The sequence below is a fragment of the Actinia tenebrosa genome, unplaced genomic scaffold (assembly GCF_029948245.1).
Source record: "Actinia tenebrosa isolate PJP-AT-01 unplaced genomic scaffold, QUT_ActTen_1.0 PGA_scaffold8__29_contigs__length_14323225, whole genome shotgun sequence".
Taxonomy (NCBI): Eukaryota; Metazoa; Cnidaria; class Anthozoa; order Actiniaria; family Actiniidae; genus Actinia; species Actinia tenebrosa.
The window spans coordinates 5,502,033-5,530,006 of record NW_028292585.1 but is presented as its reverse complement, the minus strand read 5'-3'; the positions used below and the strand labels follow the sequence as shown (position 1 = coordinate 5,530,006).

Below are 27,974 nucleotides of genomic sequence, written 5' to 3'. Positions count from 1 at the left end.
TCCTTTTTGTAATCATACACAAGAAAAAGACGTAATAGAGATTTCAGAATAATCAATTTAATGTAAAAGAAGTAAATCAATCAGGTTTTTCCTGGTATAAAATAAACGATTTATCAGCAAATCATCAGCTGATTGGCTGAATATAAGAATTCTGTTCTGTGATTGGTTCTTTCAAAAAGATGCGATTAAGAGTTCAAAAGGATGTGATTAAGAGCTCCTAAGGATGCGATTTGGTAATTAATCGCACTCCTTTGAACCAATCAGATTGCAGGATTTGGTAGTGATTACGTGTACAAAACGGATATGATTAAACGGAAAATCTATTTTTTATCGTTTTTTTTTTTAATTGTTGCAAAAGTGTACAGGAAAATGTACAGTATTGCTGGGTGGAGTAAAATTAAATTTTGGTTTTAGTTTTGACCACCAGCCACACGTCACAGTCTAAACTTAGAGCTTGTAACAAAGGTTATCTCTCTTGCTTTAGATGCTTGAAATCAGCCAATAACTATTGATTTTTAATATTTGATTGATTGGCAATGTCTGAGTACTTAAGTTGGCACAGATCCTAGCAAAATGATGACTATATATAAACCAATCTTTGCACATACAGATATTATTTACATTTTTATTAACATAAATCTAGCCATAACACTAGAGTAGGAAGGGGGCACATGCTAACACTAAATTTTTGGTAATTAATTTTTGAATACATAAAATACTTTTGCATTATCAAAATGAAGGTCGTAATGAACTGACACATGTCATTTAATAATTTTCGTTTAAAAGAAGCTAAGCTTAAAGACCCATTGCCACTTACCGTGATGTACCGCGGTCGCAGATGAATTTCGTGGTCCATGAAATTCAAAGATTCATATATATTGAATAATAACTTCATATTAAATCCTTTTCCGACATAGCACTAAGGCACAATAATGATTCTTTTACATTCTTTTAAGAGTTTATTCAAAAAGTTAGAATTGTTTTTTCAATTGTGATACGATTCAAAATGTAAACAAATTGTGATGCATCACGGTAAGTGGCAATGGGTCTTTTAAAACATTGGATCTCGAAATTATGATTATAAATACTCAAAATATATTCTTTAAATATTTTTTACTGACCTAGTAGTGTAGCGCACATATGCCCTGTTCAAACCATAGCCTTATTACACAGGTTTAAAAATTGTTTATTTAAATTAGTGGCCAATCACATTGCACTCAAGTTTAACTAAACAAGTTCAAACCTTGTTTAACTAAACTACCTTGGGGAAGTAGTTTTAATCCATTTAAAAATGGTGGCCAAACAAGGAAGGATGTGGGAAAGAGAAATTAATAATTACTTTAGCAATTAAAAAATAATTAGCAATTAATAACTTAGTAGCAATTAATAACTAATTAGCAATTAATAACTAGTTAGCTAATTATTAATTAGCAATTAGTAATTAGTCCTTGAGCCCAAATGGGCTATGAGTCAATAGATGCAAACCAGTTTAGAATTTAACAGATCAAAAAAAGTTTTCTGTGTTAGATACTGTACTCTGATCAAAACACGTGGGATGTCGAGAGAACACGAGAGGAGCGTAGGAGTTTCCAGCTTCTCGAATTAAATATAATATTTTGGTTTTCGAAGCTGGCACTTTTTGCTACTAGAAGGCTATAACTTATAGCCTAGTAGTATCTCATCCAATCAGAATGCAGCATTGATGATAGACTACTAGTTATAGATTTGACTAGTTATTGATTTGATTAGATTTGTTATTAGATTTGACTAACCAAGCTTAGTTGGAATGAACAGGTTAAAATAAGGCTTAGGGATATAATTGGACACGCAACTACTTATCAGCACATTATTTACAAAAAAAATATAGCAACAAATTGATTTTCAAAACATCCCTTGCTTTTTTAAGAAAGGGTACGGAGAGTTATTAGTGGTATTTAGTAGATAGAAAATGTATGCACATGCATATGCTATGTGCAATTATAAAGCATATATTTGCACACAGCACATGGGATTGGCAGAACACGAGAGAAGTGTTAAGAGAAGCACAGAGCATGGCAGAGTGATTCTCGACACTTCTTCAAGTGTTTTATAACACAGCCAGAGAGTTTCTCATTTCTAACCCCCATTAATCAGCAAGCAAGGTATCCATGCATCCCTCTTGTAAGGATAGGTTTCTATAGCTGGGATTTCCAATTCCAGAAAATAACAATACTTCCCTATGTAGAGGGTTTACACCTATTTTCAAAATTACGTGACCGGCGCTGCTCACAACTTGTCTCATTTTCTGTGTTTTGGCTGCCGTCAATCAAATATGAAAACGGCTTGCTCTTGTGAAATCCTTGCTTTGTAAATGCTGAAACGAAGCAAACTTGCCTTCTGTAATATTCAAACAGTTGAAACTTTAAGGTCATTTTGGGCTTTTTTTGAATGAAAACAAATCGTCAGAAGTTGATCGACGGCAGCCAAAACACAAGAAATACCTTTCAAGTGCCAACTACACAGGTCGCGTAATTGTGAAAATAGGTGTAACAGCTTTTGCACAAAATCTGTTTGTACATAATTTTGTTTTTGTTTTTGCTTCCTTTTTGATTTTGTTTGTTTGTTTATTGATTTGTTTGTTTGTCTTTTGGTCAGTGAGTTATAGCTATCAAGTTGAATTCTCATTTCCCAATAAAGAATCAACCCTTTCTTTGATTCCCACCGCAGGCATTTGTACCACATTTTTTTCTATTTTTCAAAGAGCTAAAATATTTACAAGACGAGGTCTTTATACAAAAAATATAGTATATATACATGAATACAATGTACCCATCTACTCAATGATCAAGTCAAACATTTCTACCTCTTCAAAATCACCAAGGACTTGACTTACTTCATTCTGAGGTATCTTGAAAAGAGAAAGAATTCAAAAATCAAGTGAATGAAACAAAAAAAATGGGATAGAGAATGTAACAACGTATAAAAGGAACATTCAGTACTAGCTGTTGCTGAACTGGCTTTTCACGCCAGAAAAACATATCATGGCCATGACTCCGCTCACAAAAATTAAACATTTGGTCTGAATTCCCTTCTTCATGTGTCGGAATACTTTTGATAATTTTCTTCCCAACAATAATCAGAAAATGAAATGTGGACTCAATGTTTGATGTTGGTATGTGGAGTTGTTGACATTTGGAGGCGTGCGGTGACATGCTTTACTGGCATGAGAAACCAGTTTTGTCACATTCATAGTATCATACAGTTCATACAGCAAGGATGTACTCACCTCTTTGCCCAGTTTTGTTTTCTTCTTCTTTGCCTTCTTGGAAGGCTTCTCAATGGGCATATCAAAAACCCTCAAATTAAGTTTTCGTTTCCCAGGTGATATGGTAGTTGACATTGATGATGTCATAGAAAAAACACTACCTGAGGGAGAAGAAGGAAGGCCAGAAGGGGTAGCACTAACAGGAGAGAACGGAAGTGGAGAATTCAAAACAGCCCCAAACCCATAGAGAGAGTCATCTGAACGTCCAGGAGTTATGGTACTTGGTGTAGAGTGATCTTGGTGGAATAATGACAGTTGAGGATTTAAGGCAGTTAAACGTGGATTTGACGGCAAAGTTTCAGGGATGTTGTCAGTGATCATGGGAGTCATAGGTGATCTGTCAGTGTCTGTTTGGATGTTAATATCTGATTCAACTTCAGAGTCGGCATCATAGGGATCTAGGGGACCTTTCTTTGTTTTCTTCAAGTTGACATGATGAGGCCGGGAAGCATTTTCCTTTTCCTGAAATAAAATATAACATCTTGTTTCTAACAAACATAACACTCACTCAATGACCATTTGGAGAGCTCAAACCAAAATTCAAAATGTAGTCAATCATCATTTTGAAAGTGTTAAGACCTTTTCAACTTACCAAACGAGTCCTGGAAAGTCTTTTTGCTACTTCCTGTGTTTCAGAAAGTTTCCCAGACTCTGATTCTGTGTCATCTGTGAGAAACAGTGATAAAAGACAATAAATTCATAACATTTTCAGACACAGATCTAGGATTTAGTTCACTTGATTTGAGGGTTTTTCTCTTTGCTCTCTAGTATTCCTCCTTCCACAAAACCCCACACACTACAATCCAATTCACCTTTTCGGCCCTAGCCGTCAAGTGGTATAAATTGTGTTGGATTGTGTTACGGTCACCAAGAAGTTCCGACATTGTTCTGAGATTTCCGTGCAATTGTACTGACTTTTAATGAACTTTTTACTTGGTTTGTTTAGTTAGTTCTCTAAATACAATATCATTTTTCTAACTTGATTGAAGCTTTTCTTACTGCTGTTAAGAGAGCTAACTAAAGAAGTCTATCTAAATTTTCTCTATGAACTCAGTGAATTTGTATGGGAATCAGAGAACGATGTCCAAACTTTTTGGTGACCGTAACACAATCCAACAAAGTGTTTACGACGTCACAGCTATTGCCGAAAAGGTGAATTTGATCTAAAAGTCAGCTGCAAACTAACTTTGATCAGCCCAATGGCTGTTTCAGGGTTCAATCTGTGAGTTAATTAGCTGTGCCCTGACTTATATCTACTCAAAGGTTTTTTCATGGTATAAGACAACAACAACTTTGTATTACTTCACCCTGAATTGTACAGATAATCAAATAGATAAATGTTAAAATAAAACTATGAGTAAGGGCAACATTTGGCCTAAAGAAATAACCATGAATAGAATGCTAAGGATGAAATACAATTTTATCCTTGTCTGATACAACTGAACAAATAAATATACGTAACAAAAAATAAGAAAAAATCCAATCAAATTGAAATATTTGATTTTAACTGTATCTTAGTGTATAAAGTATAGGGTTGGTTTGAATAAATTATTTTGTACCTTAACTTGTTTTTTTGTTGTTGTTGTTGTTTCTATTATTATTATTTTTAAGATTCAAAATCTGTAGTTAAAGACGTTGTTAGAAATAAAGACAACCTTTTATATTTTCAAATGGCGTAACTCATCTTTTGTATCAATTTTGTACTGGTAGTTTTATCTTCCTTGGTAAAAGTACTTTTTTAAAAGCAAGAATAAAGTAATATAAATAAGCTAGAAACTTTTCAAGCTGAGAGCAAAGAAGAAGAAAAAATCCAGGCTTTTTTCAAGTGTTGGCGTTGGCAGTTGCTCACGTAAGAGTTTTGAGACGGATTTTAACCGATGTTTTCGTTAGAAAAATGACCCAGAATTAAGGAAAATTGACTTACCATGGTCTTTTCGTTTTTTCCTATTTACTTTTTTCCGTGGCATTCCAGTATATAACGTAAAAGTTGTTCAAATTGATGCCCAAATGTCGTAAATATTGTATTCCGCCATCTTGATTCGAATCACCCGCGCATTGAACTACTGCGCAATCACTACTGCGCATCTCGTTCCGTACCCCTCTCGGCCTCATTGGTAGGTAGGCTGCGTCACATCCGGAATATTTATGATATTTACGAAGAAAATTCCGGATGTGACGCACTACTTGGTAGTAGGACGAACAAAACGATAACTCCGTAAAAACGCACCAAATTGGCTTCAAAATCATCAAAACATCAAAAGATACAACAAGCTATCGGGGAAAGTCGTTTTTATTCTTAAATTTTTTTTACATGCTACGAAATATTACCGTTAACATTCAAATACCACAACACCACAGAACAAGAGATTGGGCTGCCTGTGGGACATGTCTCGAATGCACTTTGAGTTTGTTTTTTGTCACTTTTTTGGATACATGCTGTAGATCATGATGAAAATGAAATCAAATGAAAATAACATTTATTTTGATTACTCGGTGTATTTGATTTCAGTGCTTCATTTTAGAAGATTGAAACAGTAGAGTAGTTTTAGTTTAAGAAATAATATTAAACCTGAAAAAACTCGAAGTGTTTACGGTTCGAAAAAACCGACCGGTAGTTAAATATGACAATCTATTCAAGTCTCGCAAAATTATCAATATATTATTCCAAAGGAAATTAGTCATGGCCGGTAAAGGAAATATAAAGTCAAGGTGAGAAAACGCCATCGGAAACAACTCTTATTTGTTTATTCTTTGACGATAGCTTCTGCAGTCAACATGTTTGAACATAACTGACATGGTGCATTGTTAATGCTGCCGCCTGATTGGCCGACCTATAAATCCCCGTATGGGACCCCTATTGGAGAGAAAGTATACACTTCTTATCACATCAAAGGTCAAAACCGGCCCGATAACGAGTATGAGATACTGATAAAAGTTCTTTAATATCGACTAGAGGCTTGAATTAATTTATACAATGAGTTTTTGACTAGGTCTTTATTTTCAAATATTTAGTTTGTAAATCCTGAAATATATGCGTTAGACAATAGCAAAGGACTGATTTGATTCTCATCAAACAACAGGGCGTTTTCCTCCTGTCTTTTAACACTTACAGGATAGATCTAAACCGGAAACCAAGATCTCATCTCAAATAACTTCTCATGTGACCTTGACCAATTATCTCTCTTCTACTTCTGAAAGTTTCCCTGCTCGGGAGCCAGAGAAGCCAAGCGACTTCGCCAAACATGAACCATCTTACCTGGCGTTCGTTTTGGGCTGCTGTCTTGTGTACTGTGTGTGTGACGAGTGTCTGGGGAGCGACAACGTTCGACGACCTGAAAACATCGTTCGCGCAATATAACAAATGGATTCCCCCAAGTTCATCCCAAGGTATAGAAGGGAAGATCTCGTTCTTCTTCAAAACACATGTAAGTGATTCTATTCTACTCTACCAAGATGACGGCAACAGGGATTATCTAAGCGTCGAGCTGTTAAGCGCAAAAGTTTTATTGAGGTTTGGCGTATCGGGGAATTCTGTGCGTGTGCAGATTGGTCATGATTTGGCTGACATGCTGTGGCATAAATTAGTGATTCGACTAGACAACGACAGAGTTATTCTTACTCTCGATCAAAACTTAACTCGGACAGCTACAATTCCAAGACCTAACGAAGCACTCCTCGGAAACTCTACTGGCATTTTATACATCGGTGGGCTTCCAAGATCTCTAAGCTTGTCGTTATTGTCTTCCCCGCAAGTTGCGTTCAAGAAGAGATTTGTTGGATGCATTAAGAAGATTATGATGACAAATACAGAGAACGTATTTGAAAGAGCGGTTCTTATCAAGTCCAAAGGCACGAAGAGTGGTTGTTTGAATGAATGCAGAGTTAGAAACCCCTGCTTGAATAATGGAAAATGTGTGAATAGGTTTTCGAAGGCAAAATGCGATTGCAGTGGGACCGGACATGAGGGCAAACGATGCGAGAAAGGTTGGTTTGGAATGATTTTGTACATAAATATCCATTATCTCAAGTGTATTGTTTATCTGGGGTAGTCGAATTACACTTTTAGCTTTGATTTGTGCTTGTTTTACAGGTTCTTGATTCTGTTTTTAAAGCTAAAAAATCTTAAAGTCACAAACATGTAACTTTTTGCTCCCCGCAGATAGAATTATGCATTGCGCACGTCCAGGTGTATTTTCCAGTAAAAACAATTGGATACCAGCCCGACTTGCGGAACGTTTTGTCTCAGCAAGAGATATGTAACGTCATATAAAGCTTACATAATAAACAGTTTGTTAGACGGCAGCAGCCACTAAAATAACACTCACTCAGCGAAATGTGAAAAGGATTCTATTATCTCGAGAATTGGGGTTTCTAAAATTATCTTCTGTTAATTTCTGAATACAAAATTGAGAGCGTCCAGTTCTACTTTTCCACTTCAACATTGACAAATATCGTGTTTAAAATTGCCGTTTCGAAAATGAGGTCCAAAACGCACACAGGACAGAAGAATACTTGCCATAGCTGGAAAGAGCAAGTTAAAATTAGAGTAAAACTGTGAAATTTGAAGAAAATACGTCTAAAACTCGTGAACTAATCTTACCGAATCCTTGGGTTAAAAACAATTGATTGCCAGTTTCTACTCGAAGGTTTGAGCTTGAGTTTTAATGACGTGTCACTTGAGTTGCCAAAATTATGTCGGCGGGAATTCAGAAATTTTTTCCTAAAACTATTTTAGTTTGATTTCTCAACTTTGATGCAGATAAAATGTTTTCTCTAGCTATATTCTCAGAAATGGTTTGAGTTTTTTCCCTTCGTAATTTATCAACTATTGTGAAATTCCGCGTTTTATCTTTTATAGTTTACTGAACCCCCTTGACGAAATTTTTTTATACAGTTCCTCAAACTGCATTTCTTAAACTATCAAAATTTTATAGTTTTTCAGTCCTTAGTAACTATTTCGCAAGAGCCGCTGCAAAGAAGGGAAAACTTTACACGTTGCATCGGCACGTACGGGATGAACAAACGTTCTATCCGAGGTCACTGGAACCTTCAGATATGCCTGGCAGGAGAAAGGATTAATCATCCGGCTTAATGTGGAATAAGTGCCACCTAGAGAGTCTTATTCTGTGCCTAGAAAAGGCGAATACGTCAAATCGAAATCTATTAAGCAGAGAAGAATCGCCACATGAAGGTTCTCTACGAAGATAGTTCTCTTAGCTTTGATTCGATTTTAGAATTCGTTTAAGTTGAAAAATTGTCGCGAAGCTGGCCAAGCGAAGTGAGTCGTTTGTTTGTTTATCGTGTCGAGCTAAATATTAAAGTTTTCTCTCTTTGTGTGGACTTTGTGCGTCGTCGACATGAATCGCCGGTGCCTTCTTTAGAATTACTTTACATTTCAAGATGTCATTTTTGACTATAATACTTAAAACAATCCCTAGTACTGGGGCGTAATGTTTGGCAATTTCAGATCACAAATTTGTCATCCCTCAGTCTTAGAGTTTAATAAACAAGAGGCATTGTGGTCTAGCTTGGGTTCAAACAACACCATATGAGGCATGATGAAAAAAAGATGTTTATAACCAAGTTGGACCAAAATGCACGTATTTGATGATTGGTGATATTAAACTAGTAGAGTACTAGCGACGTCCGAAACGTCAGTTTCACAAAGCTTTTTACGGGGATTCAATTTATCTACAAGTTCCTGCTGTTTGATGACTTCTGTGTATGTCATACCCTTGAGTATTAGTACTTCTTTCTTTACCAATGGTGAGGACTATATTTTCATGAATGTCTTTGCTAAACTACCATCTTTTTTCTTGCAGAAATGCTTCGTTTGCACTTGTCTACAGCAGATTACCTCGTTTATGACATGTCTGATCGTCCCCAGGCCACACGTCAAGACCACATCAACGTTCACTTCAAGACATCCAAAAAGAACGGCCTGCTTCTCCAAACCAGCTTCTCCCAAGACTACGTCACAATCAAACTGTCCAATGGGAGAATAGTCGTGGAATGGAACCTAGGGTCTGGAAAACTCGAACTATTCATAGGAAACAACCTCCATGATGACCTCTGGCATATGATCGACGTCAGAAGGTTCAGGAGAAACGTCAAGGCCATCTTGGATGGTGTTGTTACGAAAGAAAGCATATGTCCTCCTTCTCACAGTACATTCAACATGAACGGAGGTCAGAGTAAGGTCTTTGTCGGTGGTTCTCAAACAGTGGTAGAACAGGACAGGTTCGAGGGCTGCCTACGAAAAGTTGTCTTCGGTGGAGTAGAATTCATCAGTAAACTAAAAACCAACGATCCCAGATTTTCTGTCGTAGGCACCAAAGTTTGGTCATGTAGAGTCCCAGCCACTTTATCCTTGACAACAGTTCCCGTGACAACAGTTCCCATAGTAACCAGGTCTACTAGACTCAGAGGTAGAAAAAGAAATCGCCAGGGAAGAAAGAGAGTGTCGAACGGAAGCAACAATAAAGACAAGGCTACGGTCGTTATACAGCTAGATACTCAAGCTCCTAAAACTACAACACCTAGAGTGAAAACCACAGAAACTCACTCTACGAAAAAGAGGCAAAAACCTTCGACTTGCTCACCTAATGATATTCGATGTGTCATGAAGACTCAAGCAGATGTTAACAGTCCACGCACAAAAAAGCCAACAGAAAAAGCCGTTATTAAATCAGACCCGTGTCGAAAATTTAAAAACTGCACCAAAGGAGCAGACAACACAGCCTCACCCGACCACCCCACGGGGAATGCTTCTACTACAGGCACCCCGAAGATACAGGCACTTAATGAGGCGACTAAAGAAGGTGGACTCGGAAATATCCCAACGGCAATTGGCTTGGTCGTGGGCTCCATTTTATCGTTTCTGCTGTGTGGTTTTATTTCCTACAGGTATTCGAAACATCGTGAACAAAAGCATCGTAGAGCTCATAATATAAAAATCGAAGTACGGGATGAAGAAGAACAGAGAAAAGACTACGATGGCTTCCACCAAGATGTTTTAGTCACAAACTAGACGAACTTAACTGAATTGATTTTGAAACCGTTAAAAGTGTAAATGCCTTTGCGCTGGTTATTGTCGACGTTTTACGAGGGGGATTTTCTTGATCATATTATCCAAACGGACATGAGATTTGATAATGGGGTTTATTCTAGCTTATATTTACCTTTTTATAAAGATATGAAAACAAATTAATTAAAAAAACTCAAATCTGTTTCGTGACTATATGTAGTTGCTCCACACACAAAGAGTTTACTTATAAGTAAATTTACTTAAAAGTAATAAAATTCTGTATATGCATAAATACATCTACAAATTCACATGACCCCATCTCGCATACTCACACGAAGAGCGAAGAGGAACGAAGCAGGCAGAAGGAAGAAACAACGGAAAAATAAAAGAAAAAGAGAGAGGCGGTATAAAGAGAGAAAAACATTCATATCGTCCAATTAAATTAATACAGTATATTTCATAAGGATTCGTTTGTTTGCGGAGGGAGAAATAGCTCAGGGAAAAATTATTAGGTAGGAGCGAGGAAAATGTCATAAAAAATAGGAAGGCTGCTTTGTCTGCCCTTGTGAATACCCGTCAAAGCTAAGTAATTAGCTGATAAAAGTAAAACAGAAAATGGCTAAAGACAGACAGTAAAGCTAAGAGTTTCGTTTACATAAAGTTAGGGCAATTCTACTCACTAGGGTAAATTTAAGTTGGAGACTTTCAAATTGTTCACGTTCCTAACACTACTGCAAGATGTAGAACGGAGTTCACTAACTAGTAAGATTAAAGAATTAATCTTCAAGTGAATCGAGAGATTTTTAAACATTTTGATTGTTTGATCTCCTTGTGATACTTTCACTCACGAAAACCACTTTGACAATGAGCTTTACTGAAAGCTTGGAAGAAAAGGAAAAATAATCATCGCTGTGTTATGGAATAAAAGTTGGGGATGAATTGGTAAATATAGGAATACTCACGTTGAGTTGCTTGTTCTTCGTCAGAGTAAATAATATTATAACGTTACACGATTTTTAGCGCCATAATTCTCGACGGCTCTCGATGCGATCTAGTCATCTAAGATCATAAAACATTGGGGGAGGTGACGGGACAAAATTGTCGCATAAGCACGTGGTTATGCTAAGTATTATGGGTCAAAGGCGATAAATCCAGAAAGGTTTCCTAGAGAGAGTTTCCAGTCTTTTTTTAAAGATTTTTCTTGATGTGTGAACAAGTTATTCATAAGCTATTGATCACTATGGACAAGATAAATAGAAGGTGAGTCCTTTGACTTGTTTCTCACATTCTCATAGTGATTTCTTTTAGTGCTATGCATATGATAAATATCAATCAGTAAAAAAACTATAAAAACCACTATAAAAATCCCATAAACTTAACTAGCTACATGTAAAGTCTATTTAAAACTTGGTCATTTTTTAAACGACATAAGTATGTGGTATTGAATGATTCACACAACTGCCAACTCTATATAATTATTACAAATACTGCATACAATGTTGTAGGTAAATTCTATAATTTCTTAACTAGGAGTGCATACAATAAATTATATATTGTATTTTATAAACAATAGAAAACAAGGCTTTCGCAAAATTCTTTAGTCTTGGTACTTCTTTACAGATTTACTGTTTACACACTGTGTATCTCTCAAACTTTCTTCCGAGGTTGTGTATCTCAGGGATGGCACAGAGGGGGAAATTTGTGAAATTGTGAAATTTTAATACATTTTCACTAAACTCAGCCCCCCCCCCCCCCCAACCTTGCCATACAATGTCACCATTGAGCCCCCCCCCTCCCCCAATCAAAAAACTGCTCTGCCGTCCCTGTATCTATAATTCTAAAAGACCATGCGAAATGAGGCCAGTCACAGGTAGCCCAAGCATAGAGTTATTGGGCTGTGACGTCTCCTCAACTACCAAACAACATTATTCAAAATCATATAGCAATAATTTATTTAAACATTGTTTATTTGTTAAAACTGATGACATCACAGCCCACTTAAACTCTTCACTTTGGCTAACACTGGTGCAGTAGCTAAGATAAGTGCAATAAGTGTTCCAGGGGAAAAAAATAAATCTCTAGTTAATGACAAATTCTGTTTGATTTGAGCTTTAATATTAAAAATGTCTTCATAAGGTGTCATTTAGATTTTTATCAGCTAGCACAAGTTTCCTTCCCATTTTCCAGAGATGTTGAAATAATATGGATAACAATACTTCTAATCTTTGAATAATGAAAAATCAGACTCTAAAAACAAATAAATATATAAATGCCACTTCCAAAAGAAAAATGTAAAAGCTCCAGCTAGTATGCATGCATATGATTTAGATTTATAAAATGTGGCCATTAATTAATCATTTGGAATCGTGTGTATATTGAATGATAATATCAAAGCAGTTTAAAATATTGCAAATTTAATACTAGCTAATTTATGAACTTTTAAGAAATTATACTTTACTTGTGCTATATATCAATAGTTATAAGCCCAGTACTATAATGTTGTCTACTTGCAGTACCCGGGGGGGGGGGGGGGGGTACTCCGCCAGGATTTGGGTAGGGGTGTTCTGCTGGGATTCTGAAAGGGGTACACTGTTTATGACAAAAAAAACTCAAAATTGTAGACCCTGTTTATGACAAAAGATATAATTAATTGCACTGAGTTCCTGTTTCAATTATCATATCAGCTCACGTATTGTTTTTTTGATGACCATAATAACCAGTTTTGGTCAATATGAAAGTAGAAACCCTGAATATGACAGGAAACTCAGGAAGAACTTGGAATTTGAGTGAAATTGCATACCCTGTTTATGACAAGAAGCTTGAAAAACCATACCCTGTTCAGCGGATCATCCCCGTATAGTCCATATAATATGGGAGTATCCCCCCCGGGGTTCAGTATTAATGTTTATCCGTTTTCAAGGCTCAAATCTCATTAAGGTCAAAGTTTAACTTTCTCTAAGGTCTCCCAAGTAAAAGGCAAGAAAAACCTTACCTAGCACTTCAGTTACCTACCATTAATACTATTTCAAATTATATCAGTTAGTGTTCTAGTTAAGTTTTTAACTAGACCAAACATCTAAGCAGAGAAGTTCCATTGGATGCTGATATCATATACATATATGTAAAATATGCAAAACTTCTCAATGAGGATTGTGTGGAAATTATACTATGTTCAGTTGAAAGTGGAACCCCTTGCTGCAACAAAGGAACCCATTTCTAGACTGCATTCAATCTTACAAATTTTTTAAACTAACCTATCTAGTAACTGTCCTAAATAATTTCCACACTTGTCATATACTTGAGGATCCTTAAATATACTCTTAAGTAAATTAGAAATTGGGCATAAGGTTTTTCCATTTCAGATCAATATTAATAATTGATAAGTTTATCTGTTAGTTTCTCAAGATTCATTAGCAGCATACATCCCTGATACCAAAAACATTCACCCAAGCTGAAAAGGAATGCCTTTTTTAAGACCTTTTTTACCTTTGGCAAAATGTTTTCCCATTTCAGACTATGTGTCATTCCCTAGAGTAACATTTCTTTGTTTAATGGTTGCACAGAGAAGACTCATGAATATGGAACCTCAGAACCTCAAACAAAGAATCTTATTTTCAAGAGAACAATATCTGGTCTGAAATCAATATGCCCTTTCAATTGAGGCATATAGTATAATTCATCTAAGATAAAAATCTATTTATAGCTCTCCCTTCTACTCAAATTTGATGCACTGTAGTTGGAAGGAGATTCTGTTTCATCTCGGCATTTAAAAATTTGAACTCTGTTGTTGCCCCAGTCACTAACAATGACCTTTGAACCTCCAACAATTGATATACTCAGGGGAAAGGCAAACTGACCAATACCTTTACCGCTTGTTCCAAAAGAATTTAAGACTGTTCCATCAGTTTTAAAGAACTGTAGCCTATGGTTCTCAAAGTCACACACTACTACATTATTATTCTTGTCAATTGCAAGCCCTCGAGGGCCACACAGTTCACCACGTCTTATACCTGGTTGACCAATCACATGAGAGAACTTTCCATTCTGGTCAAATACTTTGAGGACATTGTTTCCAGTGTCTGAAACAATGAAACAGCTCTCAAAATCATGATAAATGGCAGCTCTTGGGTGGACAAGCCTTTCACTTCCCCTGTCGCCAAATTTGAAGAGAAATTTGCCATCATGGTTGAACACTTGGATTCTATGGTTGTTCCAGTCAGTTACTATGACACGGTCATTGCCATCAATTGTGATGCCGCAAGGTCCATTGAATTGCCCTGGTCCATTTCCTTCTGTTCCAAATTTTTTCAAAAATCTGAAAAGAAAAGGATGTCCCATTTAGTCATCTGTTTCTCATAAGATCTTTGGAAGGAAAGGTCAAAAGCCTTTTTCTCAGACTGTCCACTTCCCGTTATTATGGAAAATGAATCCCACAATGGGATTCTGTCTGTCAAATGTTGGTGACAAACAATGACAAGGACAAGGACAAGGACAAGGACAAGGACAAGGACAAGGACAAGGACAAGGACAAGGACAAGGACAAGGACAAGGACAAGGACAAGGACAAGGACAAGAACTGTACATACAGATGTCAACAGCATCAGTTATGCCTATAATTACAGCATACTAGAAAATGACAAATGCATTTTATTAGGGTGACTCCAAACAAGTCAATTAAGAACAACACTGTCATACATTTTGGACCATTAGAACTTGATCTAAATCAATGGAAAGAGGAAATAGCATCACCTGCATTGGACTTAATTTCCAAAAACTATATGACATTGATAAAATCTAGATTGGAAATGTAATTGAATCTTGTCTTACAGTTCCATGTAAAGACCAAAGGATTAAGGTGAGGATGGTATGCTGTGTAGTTAAAGGAAAAACTTTTACTTCCTTTAGAAGTAGGGAGATTGTAAACTCAAGAGATTTTAATCTCAAGGTTTTCATGTGTTGGGGGGGGTCTGCAGAGGTTACAATGGAACAAATCTTTTAATACAAAATACAGTGACACACCTTCCTGTCTTGATATCAAACACTTGTATTCTGTTGTTATCGCTGTCAGTAGCAAAGATGTTTCTCTCAGCCTTGTCAAATGCAATAGACATTGGGTGCATGAATTGGCCATCCTTACTTCCTTCTTGACCAAACTCAAGCATTTGGGTGCCATCAGAGGTATAAACCTGAATGTGGTGCTTCAAGCTGTCGGACATAACTATCTGGCCTAACATATTACCAGCAACACCATGAGGCTGTAACAGCATTCCACTTGTCTGTTCTTGTGCATGTGACCCAAATGACTTGACGGGTGTCAGGACTGGTTGCTTAACAAAAACCCTAAAAGGACTTCCTTCGATATGCTGACCACTTACTTCTATCTGGACTCTGTGGACTCCAGGAACGCGGGGAATGTAACTGACCTCATATGTCCCATCCCGGTAGTTCTTGATTGAAGTGTCCAACAGTCCCCACATGTCAGATTTCACTTCCACTACTACATGGTCAATTTCACTGTAATAGATTTCACCTTGTGCGTTTCGGGTTATGATTGTGAAGTACACTTCTTCACCAGCAGACACATCTGATAAGCCATTCCCTTCAGCTGTGGAGGCAAGTGGCTCTGTAAGGCTGGTGCTGATGTGGCCCAGAGACTCCTTCTGAATGGACTCAAAAGCCTCGGTGTTAGCTACGTATCCCACACGTTCATTCTCAGCCGGATTGGTCCCTACCACGACGGAATCCATCAAATCCGCCCTTCCATACACGTGATTTTTGATTGTCAATATCTCCTCACTCAAATCACGTTCCAAGAGCTCTTCAGTAAAGTCGATTGATCCTTTTGTTTGTTTGTGCATTGTTTCGTACATCTTGAGCTGGAATGTCAGGTTTTCTTGCTTATCTTTACAAATGCGTTCCACCTCTTGGATCATGTCTTCCTCGTGTTTCTTTAAAATATCAATCAAGTTGCCAATTTTCGTTCGTATGTCCTTCTTTGTATAATCAATCTGTTCTTGCACCTCAATACTCCGGAATTCTATGTTGTTAATTCCGAGCTCCAGAGATTTGAGTTTAGTCTTCAATTTAGCGTTTGCCTCCCGGAGTTTTATTTTCTGTTCGTTGGCCGCTTCATCAATATCGACAATGCGATGTTTATGCTGAATAGCGACATTGCAGACATGGCACACACAAGCATCACAATCGTAGCAGAAGTACTCGACAATTCCTCTCTCGTTGAATTTGTGGGCACAGAACGTAGACCTTCGTAGGAGATCCTCGTAATCTTTGATCTTCAATTTGCCTAAAGTGACCGTCCTGTGGCCACTGTTTCGAGTGATAATGTGATGAGCATTCAGACACTCTTCACACATAAAACTACCGCACGAAAAACAAAAGGAATTGAGCAATAGATTTCTATGACAATTACCACAGCTGGCCTCAGAGTAGCTTCTTCTCTTGGCAACATATACATCTAGTAGACGATTCAAGAAAAAACTGGGTGGTAGTGAATCAAAGCGACCTCCTTCAGGTTTACGAATTTCAAACTTGCAAATCGGGCAGTCGATTGATTCTTGGTAAGGCCTGCTGAAGGAGAGCTGATTCAAGCACTCACAGCAAAACGAATGTAAACATGGTGTAATTCTCGGGTGTTTGTAGATGTTTGAACACAAACGACAAGTAAGAAGTTCCTCCAAGTTGTCCAAAATGCTCTGGATGTCCATGCCTACAAAAGAACGCTTGAGAACCGTGGGATATTACTTCCTATCCACCGAGGCGAGGAGAGCTTGATTCAAGCAAAATATGTATTTGCATACGGTGGGTTTGAAGGGGTTTTTTGTTACAGATGTCTACACGTGGCTTGTTTTGGGTCAAAAGTGATATTTCTTTACCTCTCGTCTGACAAACAACGACCAGTCAAATTCAAAATTCTGCAACTCAATAAAACAGGGGAGTTGCTTTTCTCTCGTGTCAATCATCGTTTGTCGAGTAATAATGTTCATAAATAAGTACTTTCATGTTGTCTTTGCTAAGTACTATTAAGTGTCACGTTCAGTTGGTTGAAACTTATGGTCACGCATGGAAAAGAGTTAGGCTTTTTGCTATTGTTTCTTGAGGACTGTTTTTTTAACCTGTCCAACTAATCTGAATATCTGTTCCAGCGTGTCGTTCACACAAGCGATGCATAGGAAAGCGGTTTGATACAGACAAGAGGGACTACATATTCGTCTCGCGTGTCGGGAGCTGAAGACGAGGTCAAACGTCCTATACTAACACACGCGGACTGATAAATTTATAATTAATTGGTTTGACACACTGTTTTAAAGGCTAGTTAAAAGCATTGTATTCTGTACTGTCTTTCGTCAAGTATTGAGAAGTATATAAACTATCCTTGGTGCCATATCTTGTGAACTTGTGAGCTGATATTCTAGTGTGTGAAAGTACATGTTTCTTGGCACCTTTTGCTATGAAAGTCGAGACACTATGTTTAATGGAACAAGGTTTTGTGTTTATGAACAAAGTGGTCATTAATTATTTATTTTACTCGAAAAAAATAAGAGCTTTGTTACCCAGAGTTGGAAGGAGCATTCTCTGAATTGCAATGCATTAGAAGATTTAGGAAAACAAATATGACAACATACTATTGACTCAAGTTGCAAACATTGTCCACCCACCTAATCCATGCTACTACACTGAGACGCTATAATGTCATAAAGCATAAATTAAAAAAGATAAAAACGATATTAAATGATGAATTTTTTACGTTGGCTACTAAATTTGTAATTTGCACTGTTCTGTGTCAAGTACTGAGTTGCAAATATGAACCATTTTGGTGCCATATCTTTTGGCATTGCGAGATATTCTAGCGTATGAGAACCCAAGTTCAGGGCATCAATAACATGCTACTTAGCACTTTTTTATTTAATGGTACAAGCTTTTGCGTGTATGAACAAATTGATCATCAATTATTTATTTTTTCTCAAGAAAAAAAAAACATTGTTACCACGGGGCGAGAGCAGCATCGTTTGAATGACAATAAACTAGAAGCATTAGGAACAATTACGACAAGATGTGGAAAGTGCAAATGAACAGTGTCTCCCCCCCCCCCTAATCCTCCCATGATAACAACTACCTCCACTACAGTACGTACTACAGTGGTACCGAAAACTTTGCGGTTTTCGACAGGAATTTTCTCGTAACGGATGTCTTTTTTCGAAAGAAAAAGGAAGAAAGAGAAAAGAATAGCAATAAACTAGTTGTGAGCTACAGAAGTCAGAAATCGTTTGTCTGTTGTGCCGCATGAGGGAGACAGGGCAGAAAAACGGTTTTTGGCCTTTCGCCATAAGGACAGCTTTACGTATTTAAGCTCAATATTTTGTAAACAGGTTCTTTTGGAGCCAAATAGCAGAATATCAAATGCGACCAAAATTTATTGAATGCGCATTTGAGATATAAAGCCGCGTACTTTGGGAGAGGTGATATTTTAATCAACAGAAAAACTGACATTTTCGTGAATACTAATAAGTAGCCTTTACTCTAATTCGACGAAATTTCGTCACAAGTTTCGAGCAGCAGTGACAAAAATTTGGAGTATTAAACTCAGTTAAATAAAAAAATCGTGAAAGCAGCGGGCTTGTTGCTTTTCCGCCCTGTCCATCAGGGATTAAAAGATTTCCATACTGCTGCGTAGACATAACAATTCGGACCAAAATATTAAAAAATTAAGTAAAAATTGGTTTCATTGATTCTCTCTACCCCCGCCCCTGCCGCCTCTCCTCTCCAAAAAATAAAAAATAAATAAAACGAACTTTAGCCAGCTAATATGGGCTTAATTATAGCAAAAAATGCATAAATATTGGAGCCTGATTGATCATTTTTGTCCTCGTGTTGTCACGAAAGTGATAGGTTTCGCTCTCAACTTGGACTTTGCTTCCGTAAAAAAAATGAATTGAAAATATTAAATTTCTGGTTTTTAAAAGGAAAATCATGCGGATGTAGGATTGTCTGTATATTTTTAGACCAATGGTTAGTGTCGGGGTATTTGAATATTTCGAGGTCATGATTAATATATAATGAAAGTTCAGCTATTTCCGCGTGATCGACCATATTATAATTTTTCAAGATATGTTTTCGTATAAGCCTCTTCCCATGATTCCAGTCTCACAACAGATTGGGAGTTACAGGAACTGACGAGCACTGACTCAGTTTGGTCGGCAGATAAAATGGGCATTGCCGAAGAACTGAAGAAGATAGAATCGAAGCTGACTTGCCCTGTATGTAAGAACATCTTCATTGATCCAAAACTGACTCCGTGTTTACATAATATTTGTCTTGGATGCCTGAACGAAATCGGAAAGAAAAATCCTTATTCTTCTCACATCGACTGCCCTGTTTGTCAAGCAGAGATTGAAAAGCCGCTGCTGATTGGAGTCAATGGCTTCTCTACATTTACCTCTGATGTTTACATAGTACGATTACTTGATCTTTATTCGAGAAATTATAAACACAGCCAAGAAAATTGTAGCAGATGTGAACAGAATTGTGAGGCGTTCGCGTTCTGCTTCGAATGTGGCGATTTTTTCTGTTCCAAATGTACGAACGACCACACAATATCAACTGGCGGAAAACACCTTATTATCAAGACCAACGACATGACCGAGAAAGATGTACAGGCCATAATATTTCGGAAAATGTTAACGTGTGGTCACCAGAAAAACCGAGGAGCTTGTCCCGTACAGTTTTATTGCAGACATTGCAGTAAGTGTATATGTCAGGTGTGTAGTTCAACAGCGAAGGAAAAACACACTAACATTTCTCTTCTGAACGACGAGTTTGAGGAAGCTTCCAAGATACTGGAAGCTGAAATCAAAAGTGTCACGAAACGTGGCGAGGAGATCACGGAGGGCAAAAAGCTCATTGAACAACGTCTTATCGACCTCGATAAAGAAATAGAAAAAGTAAAACGACAAGTTCATTTTGGCATGGAAAAGATAGTAAACCTACTTAGGCAACATGAAAAAGAAATGTTTTCGCATATCGATGGCGTCAGGGACGTTAAGAAAGAGAATCTTGAATCACAATTGAAAACGTTCGATATGTGTTTGCTTCAAGTCAAAAGCTCCATTGATTTTACCCAAGTCATGCTGCAAAGAAATGTCACGGCTGAAGTCGTGACACTAAAAGAGCATGTCCACAATAGGCTGCAGCAACTGGCTCAAATGTCCGTTGACTCGCGACCCATCGAGAGCGCCTGTGTTGGCTACGTTCCAAATCATGATGTGTTACGTCACATCCAGACAAGTGTTCTTGGACACATCGCCTCGAGTAATACCGACGTCATTTCCTCTAAGGCAGATGGTGAAGGGTTGAGAGATGGGGCGGTAGGAGAAGAAGCGGTGTTTATTGTCACTACATGTGATTTGAAAGGCGAAACATGTTATAGTAGTATTGACAGTCTGGGTGTCAGAATCACAGCATCGGACGGGACAAAGGTTTTACCAAAAATGAGTAATAACGAAAATGGAATGTATGAAATAAGCTACTTGCCATACACGCCTGGCAAATACAAAGTCGAGGTGCAAGTAGGCGAGAAAGATATTAAAGGAAGTCCTTTTGAAGTGAACATTCGTCCTCCAGTTCTGGTGCCGCTGAAGGCGTTCGGGTCACATGCGGGAGCCACGGGACACTTCAGCCAACCGCACGGGATCGCAGTGAGCGAAGTGGGTGAAATCGCGGTAACAGATACACAGAAAAATTGCATTCACATTTTCGACTCTGATGGAAAAAAGCTCTTGGATATCGGAAAATATGGGATTGATGAAGGAGAGCTAAACTACCCAGCTGGGATTGCTTTTGACAAGGCAAATAAATGTATCATTGTGGCAGACAGGGATAATCACAGAATCCAGATTTTTAATCGCAAAACTGGGAAACTCGTCAAGAAGTTTGGAATACCGGGGACAGGAGATGGTCAGTTTAATAAGCCGACTGGTGTGAATGTCGACAAGGATGGCAGGATAATAGTGACAGATTGGCAGAATCATCGAGTGCAAGTCTTTTCAGCCGAGGGGAAATTTCTCTTCAACTTTGGTACAGGAATAACAGACAAACTAAAGCACCCAAGAGAAGCTATTTTCGTGCCATCACAAAACATCTTTGTCGTCGCCGATACAGGAAATAATGTCTTGAAAGTTTTCGATGACAAAGGCAATTTCCTTCGTATAATTGGAAAGCCAGGAAACAAGAAAGGCGAGCTGTATAGCCCTCGAGGTTTGGTTGTTGACAATGAAAACCGTCTTATCGTATGTGACTTTGACAATCACCGACTGCAGTTCTTTAACCTCCAAAATGGCAGAGCTCTGAATGCGTTCGGCTCCAAGGGTACAAATGTTGGGCAGTTTAATAATCCTCTGGCTGTTGCAGTCATCAATAAGGAAGAAATAGTAGTAACTGATTGGAGAAATGACCGAATTCAAATCTTTTCAATGGGTCCCAAGTGGAAAATGGCCTATTTGTGCGACTCTTGGGTCTCAAACGTTAATATGCAATAGATTTTTTTCTTAGAGTGCAAACGCGATATCTGTGAAACAAAGCAACTATATAGTTTGTACTAAATAGAACTGATGAAACTAGTCATTGCGCTATCCTGTACTATTTAAAGCAAAATAAATAGGTTTTTTTTAAATAGAAAACTCTAATGACTCCTCATACGTCACAGTCATTAGCATATGACTTGGAAAGCCTTTGATTGAACCGAAGAAGCCGCACTCAAACTATGATTTTTTGGGGGTCATTCAAAAGCTTACCCCACGTAGAATCAATAGTGAGAATATTGTCAGTAGTGTGATAGGCACTTGAAAAACTTGTTCCAATTAAGCCTCTTTATAATTTCAAAACCAATAAAATAATAATCAAGATGGTATGTAGTGAATCATAGTTAATAACTATGAGTAAATGAACATGCTTGGAGTCAGGCATTTCCTAAGAGGGGGGTCAAATGTATTGAACATAAATATAGCCCCAAAACGTCATCTTTCAGTCTCTCACCAAAGGAATTTCTGAAACGCAGGTATTTGGGACCAGGAGAATCTAAAACGATCTATTTTGAAAATAAAGGTTTTTGTAATGAATATGGCAAGACAAAATAAGCTGATTCGTGCATGGATGTATCGTGTGTAACAGACTTCATTATAAAGTCCTTCAACCTTATTGAGCCATATCAAAATAATAAATATCGCTGACTGAATTAGCTAACAGATAATTTCATTAAAGTCGGAAAATAGATTGAGCTATTCGTTGAAGAAGTTATAGTCACTACTGAAGGGACTCATAAAAAAAGTATTGAAGGATAGATAATTAGTGAATTCAATTCATTTGTGTCTAGCTCGGTAAGTAAAACCTTTCTACGCTAAGAATGTTTAAAAAAATCAATTTAGTAAATTTTTGTAATTTTTATCAAAAAGTCGATATTTCTTAAACCCAAATTTTTGAGTGAGACGCTCTAAGTCATAATGCTAGTAAATCCATCTGCTTGTTGGGTTAGATGAATATAGAACGATTCTCAAGAGCTTTTTCTTGATAGCTTAATGTTTTTTAGTCATCCCTCGCGGCAGCCGTTCTTAGTGTCGTCACTAAATGTTCGTTGACAGGCATTTCAAAGAAGTTTTCTCAGTTTACCAAAACTTAATGTGCGCAAAAACTAAAAAAATGGCTCTTTCCGAACCAAGATACTTCAGAACTACAAAAATTTCTGAAATATTTATTTTATGACTTATTCTTCTCATTTTCTTGAGCAATATAATATTTTCATGACGTTCTTTTGCGCTCATAGTTGCCGGAAATTTCACTAAATTCAACTATTATCGGTATATCAGTTGACGTTGTCTAGACCAATTTTGGTAGTTAACTGATAATGCTTATAAGAATTCCTATGGCTAACATTGCCTAAACTAGATAAGTTTTAAGATTCATCCGACATTAAAAACATTCCCTTCAAAAAGGTACTAAATTATTTTCATTTAAAGTTTGATGGCAATAGAAATAGATGAATCAAGAATTTGGACTTTCAGTACAACAACTAAAACAACTTATTAAAAAAATATCGTTCTTCAATAGAATCAATAAAATTTCCAGTAAAAATAAAAGTAAAAAGTCGTTAAGCAAACTTAAACTTCATCAAAAATCAGCTTAAAATCTTGATTAAAGTTAATTATTGTAGGTCGAATATTTTATACGCGTTTTAAAACGAAAGATGAACTGAATTTTTAAATACTCGTTGGACAAACACCTCTTATCGATGTCAGTAAATAATTCCTTCAAATCATTAGCCCGTAGAGACCTTGGATCTTCGTTCTAGTTGAGTATGACGCGGTTTGTTTGTCCTTTTTTTTTTTTTTTTTTTTTTTTTTTTTTTCTGGTTTGCTCATCATCTGTTTGTGTTATTACTTCTTTGTTATTTCATTTTTTGAAGCATGCACAGCTGAAGATCCTTTCAAACTATTCTACTTAGTTACTGATTCCATGTTATTTACTCCAGATATGAACAGAACACTGAGCTTCCTTGGAGGAGTTCTGTTTTTCGCTTTGTCATTTCTAGTCCAAAGAAGCAACGAAAATGGTATGTTAACGAAAAACAACTAGGCTTGAAAGCAATGCAATACGATACAAGCTTTTATGAAATAACTGTTATAAACCTCGCATTCTGATTGGTTGGGAGCGAGTGCTTTATGAGAGCACACAGCACGCACGCGCACTTTGCATTTTATAAAAGAGATAAAAAAACTTGCTTGCTGTGCTGTGTAGAGTTGTAAAGCACTTGGGGATTGGCAGAACACTCGAGAAGTGTCGAGAAGCCATCCGCTACGCGTCGTGCTTCTCCTAACACTTCTCTCGTGTTCTGCCAACCCCCGCGTGCTTTATAACTGCACACAGCACGCGCGCGCGTTTTTCATTTCTTCAATATCTTGCCAAGGAAATATATATATCGAAAAAAAAAAAACAATTGCAATTTTTCGAAGATGAAATAAATAATTTGAAGAAAACTGACCTGGGCCCAGTTGTACGAAGGGTGGATAGTGTGCTATCCGACGGATAAATCTTTTCCAGTGAATAAATTTATTGGATAACAGCATCGACTTATCCACTGGTAAACTAAAGCTAAACCCCACATCCTTTTGAAGTGTCGTTACAATAAACCAATAGAGAAAGAAATACTAATTAGATTTAAAAAAATGATAACTTAGGCTTTATTTCCTTCCAGGTTTTGCTTCTCCCCCTCTAAACGTCAAAGGAACAGCCACTGGGGGTTACTATAAATCTGAAATAACACTGTCTTGGTCAAGACCAACAAGAATCAATGGCTCCCTTACCGGATACACGATTTTGTATGGCAGGACAGACAGACAAACCAATGAGACCATCTCAGTTGAACCAAGTGTGACTACTTTTAGGATTGAAAATTTGCTACCGTATAGAAGCTACGCAATCTTCATACGAGCGAACACAGATCATGGGGATGGCGATTGGAGTTCTCGTGTCGTTATCGTAACTCCCCAAGGAGGTGAATCACTTAGAGCTGTTTGTTACCTATTCTTTCGTTGGAGGGAAAGATTTACCTTTTGTAAAATTGCGAGATGTAAATTTAGATTTTTACCCGATTTTGTGAGTAAATTCACGTCACATTCCTTACCGAATAGCATCCCTCATGGAAAAGATTGACTTTGGATGCTACCCCAATAGTAATACAAGCAACTTACCGGGCCTACTGGTCATAGCAAGGGGTTAATCATCTACGGTCCAGGGGCCGACTAACCTCTCCCTTAGGCTTCGGCTGAGCTTTCTGATCAGTCTGTAAGTCCTCGGATAGCGGTGTCGGGGCCGAAATCTCCGGCGTAGCCGTTAATGCTTTGCGCTGCCATACGACGGTTCAGCACTCGATTTCTGGAAGTATGGTCCTACATCAATAACATAAATAAAGTAAAAGATTTGTTTCTCCCACCACTCCTCATGCGGGGCTCTTCCGTGAGGTTCCCTCCACACGCACTACCACTACATTCTATATTTACAACATGCAACACTCAACTCACATGTTGCTTTTTAAGGAGGAGGAAACCGGAGATCCCGGAGAAAACCCTCGTGGCAAGGGAAAGAACAACACATTAAATAAACTCAACTCACATATGATCCAGTCTGAGCCAGGGCTCGAACCCGGACCACAGTGGTGAGAGGCGAGCGGTAAACCACTACGCCACCCATGGGTTTTATATTACAAACTTTCATCTTCACCCATGCAACATGTTTAGTATCATCTCTTTTGATTTGACTTTTTCTTGTCTGTCCTACAAGCTTGCACATTAGTAAGATCAGCTGGCAGTTTACGACTCTACGTTGCCCTACACTAATAACTTATTCTCACAACATCGTTACTTTCTTTACGTTTCAGCACCCAGCGATGTCTGCCACGTTACCCACATCAACTCACCAACCCCAAACAGTATCTACCTCGAGTGGGACCCACTAGACCCTGAACACCACAATGGGGTCCTTATACAGTATCGCGTTGGGTGGTTGCTGGAAAATATGTTTTCTGATTATAAATTTATAGTTTTGAAAAATTTGTCTTTTAGACATTATACCATAACCGGACTCTTGCCGTACAGGCTGTATTATTTGGGCGTGGTAGCGGATACTGAAAAGCATGGGTTTCAGATTAATCGGAAATTTTTGGCGAAGGCAAGTCAGTTAAGAACAAAGGAAGATGGTATGAAATAGCTTGTCTTTTATTCATCATGTTAGATTTATCAATACCCTGAAACAACCTCTGGGTTGATCTAAGTCAGGGCATGGCTAACTCACAGATTGAACCCTGAAACAACCTCTGGGCTGATCTAAGTCAGGGCACGGCTAACTCACAGACTGGGGAAGTTTTGCAGGAGAAGGAAAACCGGAGATTTTCCGAAAAGCACTCGAATCAAAGGAGAGACCTAACAAACCGAGTCCAGGAATCAAACAAGAGAAACTCGAGTGTACCCAGTGAACCACCATTGATCCACAACAAACTATATCAGTCTTTCTCTTTTCTCCTTTTTAAGTCCCAAGTCAAGCACCATCAAACCTGAGAGCATCATTAGATTGCTACAGTTATAAGTTACAAATGTCATGGGATTCGCTTCCATCAGACTTCATCAATGGCAGGCTGTTAGGATACAAAGTCATGATCAAACAAGAAAAACAAGAATATCACAACACCACAGCAAGCAACGAGAAGCTAGATCTTTCGGTCGACGAGTGTAAAAATTACTCCGTTAAAGTTGCTGCATTTACGACGCCTGGAACTGGAATTTTTTCTGAAACAACGCCGGTTTTGAGTTCCTGTCCTTGTGGTATGTGTTTGGGTCATCCACATCGCTCTCTCTCTCTCGAATTTAGAGCCCTATCGATCATTCTTGCTGTACGTGCTCCACGAAATGCCAGTGATTCTAGAAAACCCTAAAAAATTCAAGCATTGTAATTGGATAGAGCATTTCGCGTTATGATTCGTCACTTTGTCGAGCATGCGCAGTATGAATTACAGCTCTGAAGTCGAGACTTTTCTTAGTAAGACTAAAATGTTGAGGTAACTTGTTGGAAGACTTTAACATGTACCTTTTTTATCAAACACTTGATTGTAATTCATAACTATATGTGCAACTTGTTGTTCAAGGTATTCCAGAACCACTGTATTCAAGTCTAACCATCTTATCCGAAGAAGGAGATCCAGTTAACCTCCCCTGTGAGTACCAAGGACGACCTGAGCCCGCAATGTACTGGCTACATGGTAGACAGCGGCTTTACCCCAAAGAGGAAGAAGTCCTTAATTCAGATGTCAATAAAGTCGGGCGGCAGTTTGCCAATGGCACGTGGCATGTGTCACGCGCAGAGATTAAGGATAATGGGGTGTACACGTGTGTGTTAAACAACTCTTATGGTGTGGCTAGGACTGATGTATCGCTTCATGTCGCTAAAGGTGAGACGTAGAAACAGAATGGAATGGATGGATTGGATGAATAGATCGATAAATGGATGGGTGGGTGGAGGGAGGGAGGGAGGGAGAGAGGGAAGGAGGGATGCATGGGTGAATGGATGGATGGATGGGTGGATGGTTGGGTGGATGGTTGGATGGATGGATGGGTGGATGTTGGGTGGATGGATGCATGGATGGGTGAATGGATCGATCGATAAATGGAGGGAGGGAGGGAAGCATGGGTGAATGGATGGATGGGTGGGTGGATGGATGGATGAATGGATGGATGGATGGATGGGTGCATGGATGGGTGGGTGGATGGATGGATGGATGGATGGACATGAAAATGGGTGGATGGAAGGATGAACAATTGGTTCTTTGCTTTATTTCGTTTTCTAATTTCCATTTATTCATTCATTCATCCTTTATCTTTAGTTGTATTGGTCATCAAATTTCAAATCAAGTTACTGAATACAAGATTCCACACTGACCTGAAAGACAGACGATCCAAGATGTACAGGAGGAGCAGCAGTAAGGGGGACTCGCGATCGATGCCAAAGATATACGGGTTTAACTCGCGGATTTACGAAGACGGGTACAGCAGATTTACGGGATTTCCCGCGGTGTGTCCTTACTGCTGCTAG

General features: G+C 38.0%; 5 protein-coding genes across 6 annotated transcripts; 3 read left to right on the top strand and 2 right to left on the bottom strand.

Moving 5' to 3' along the window:
• Nucleotides 1–611: 611 nt before the first annotated feature.
• On the bottom strand, nt 612–27,911 carry LOC116305491 (uncharacterized). Of its 2 annotated transcripts, XM_089024369.1 has the most exons (5): nt 27,822–27,911; nt 25,085–25,282; nt 3,897–3,970; nt 3,266–3,766; nt 612–2,887 (listed from the first exon to the last, which is right to left on the bottom strand). In XM_089024369.1, exons 2-5 carry the CDS (start codon nt 25,098–25,100, stop codon nt 2,813–2,815), a joined length of 666 nt encoding a protein of 221 aa, XP_088880495.1. In that variant the 5' UTR covers nt 25,101–25,282; nt 27,822–27,911; the 3' UTR covers nt 612–2,812. The 2 variants fall into 2 exon arrangements, with proteins under 2 accessions (XP_088880495.1, XP_031571279.2); XM_031715419.2 differs by lacking the exons at nt 25,085–25,282; nt 27,822–27,911 and adding an exon at nt 5,229–5,407.
• LOC116305490 (neurexin-3) lies at nt 6,474–10,533 on the top strand. The gene is made up of 2 exons (XM_031715418.2): nt 6,474–7,288; nt 9,127–10,533. The coding sequence occupies exons 1-2, from the start codon at nt 6,547–6,549 to the stop codon at nt 10,332–10,334; spliced, it is 1,950 nt and encodes a 649-aa protein (XP_031571278.2). The 5' UTR covers nt 6,474–6,546; the 3' UTR covers nt 10,335–10,533.
• LOC116305489 (E3 ubiquitin-protein ligase TRIM45) lies at nt 12,861–17,595 on the bottom strand. Its single transcript, XM_031715417.2, has 2 exons — nt 15,351–17,595; nt 12,861–14,646 (listed from the first exon to the last, which is right to left on the bottom strand). Exons 1-2 carry the CDS (start codon nt 17,051–17,053, stop codon nt 14,025–14,027), a joined length of 2,325 nt encoding a protein of 774 aa, XP_031571277.2. The 5' UTR covers nt 17,054–17,595; the 3' UTR covers nt 12,861–14,024.
• LOC116305488 (E3 ubiquitin-protein ligase TRIM45-like) lies at nt 19,333–22,251 on the top strand. Its single transcript, XM_031715416.2, has one exon. The coding sequence runs from the start codon at nt 19,553–19,555 to the stop codon at nt 21,878–21,880; it is 2,328 nt and encodes a 775-aa protein (XP_031571276.2). The 5' UTR covers nt 19,333–19,552; the 3' UTR covers nt 21,881–22,251.
• LOC116305484 (cell adhesion molecule DSCAM) lies at nt 22,581–27,974 on the top strand. The gene is made up of 7 exons (XM_089024368.1): nt 22,581–22,717; nt 23,866–23,946; nt 24,589–24,888; nt 25,771–26,088; nt 26,420–26,710; nt 27,031–27,333; nt 27,766–27,974. The coding sequence occupies exons 2-7, from the start codon at nt 23,868–23,870 to the stop codon at nt 27,972–27,974; spliced, it is 1,500 nt and encodes a 499-aa protein (XP_088880494.1). The 5' UTR covers nt 22,581–22,717; nt 23,866–23,867.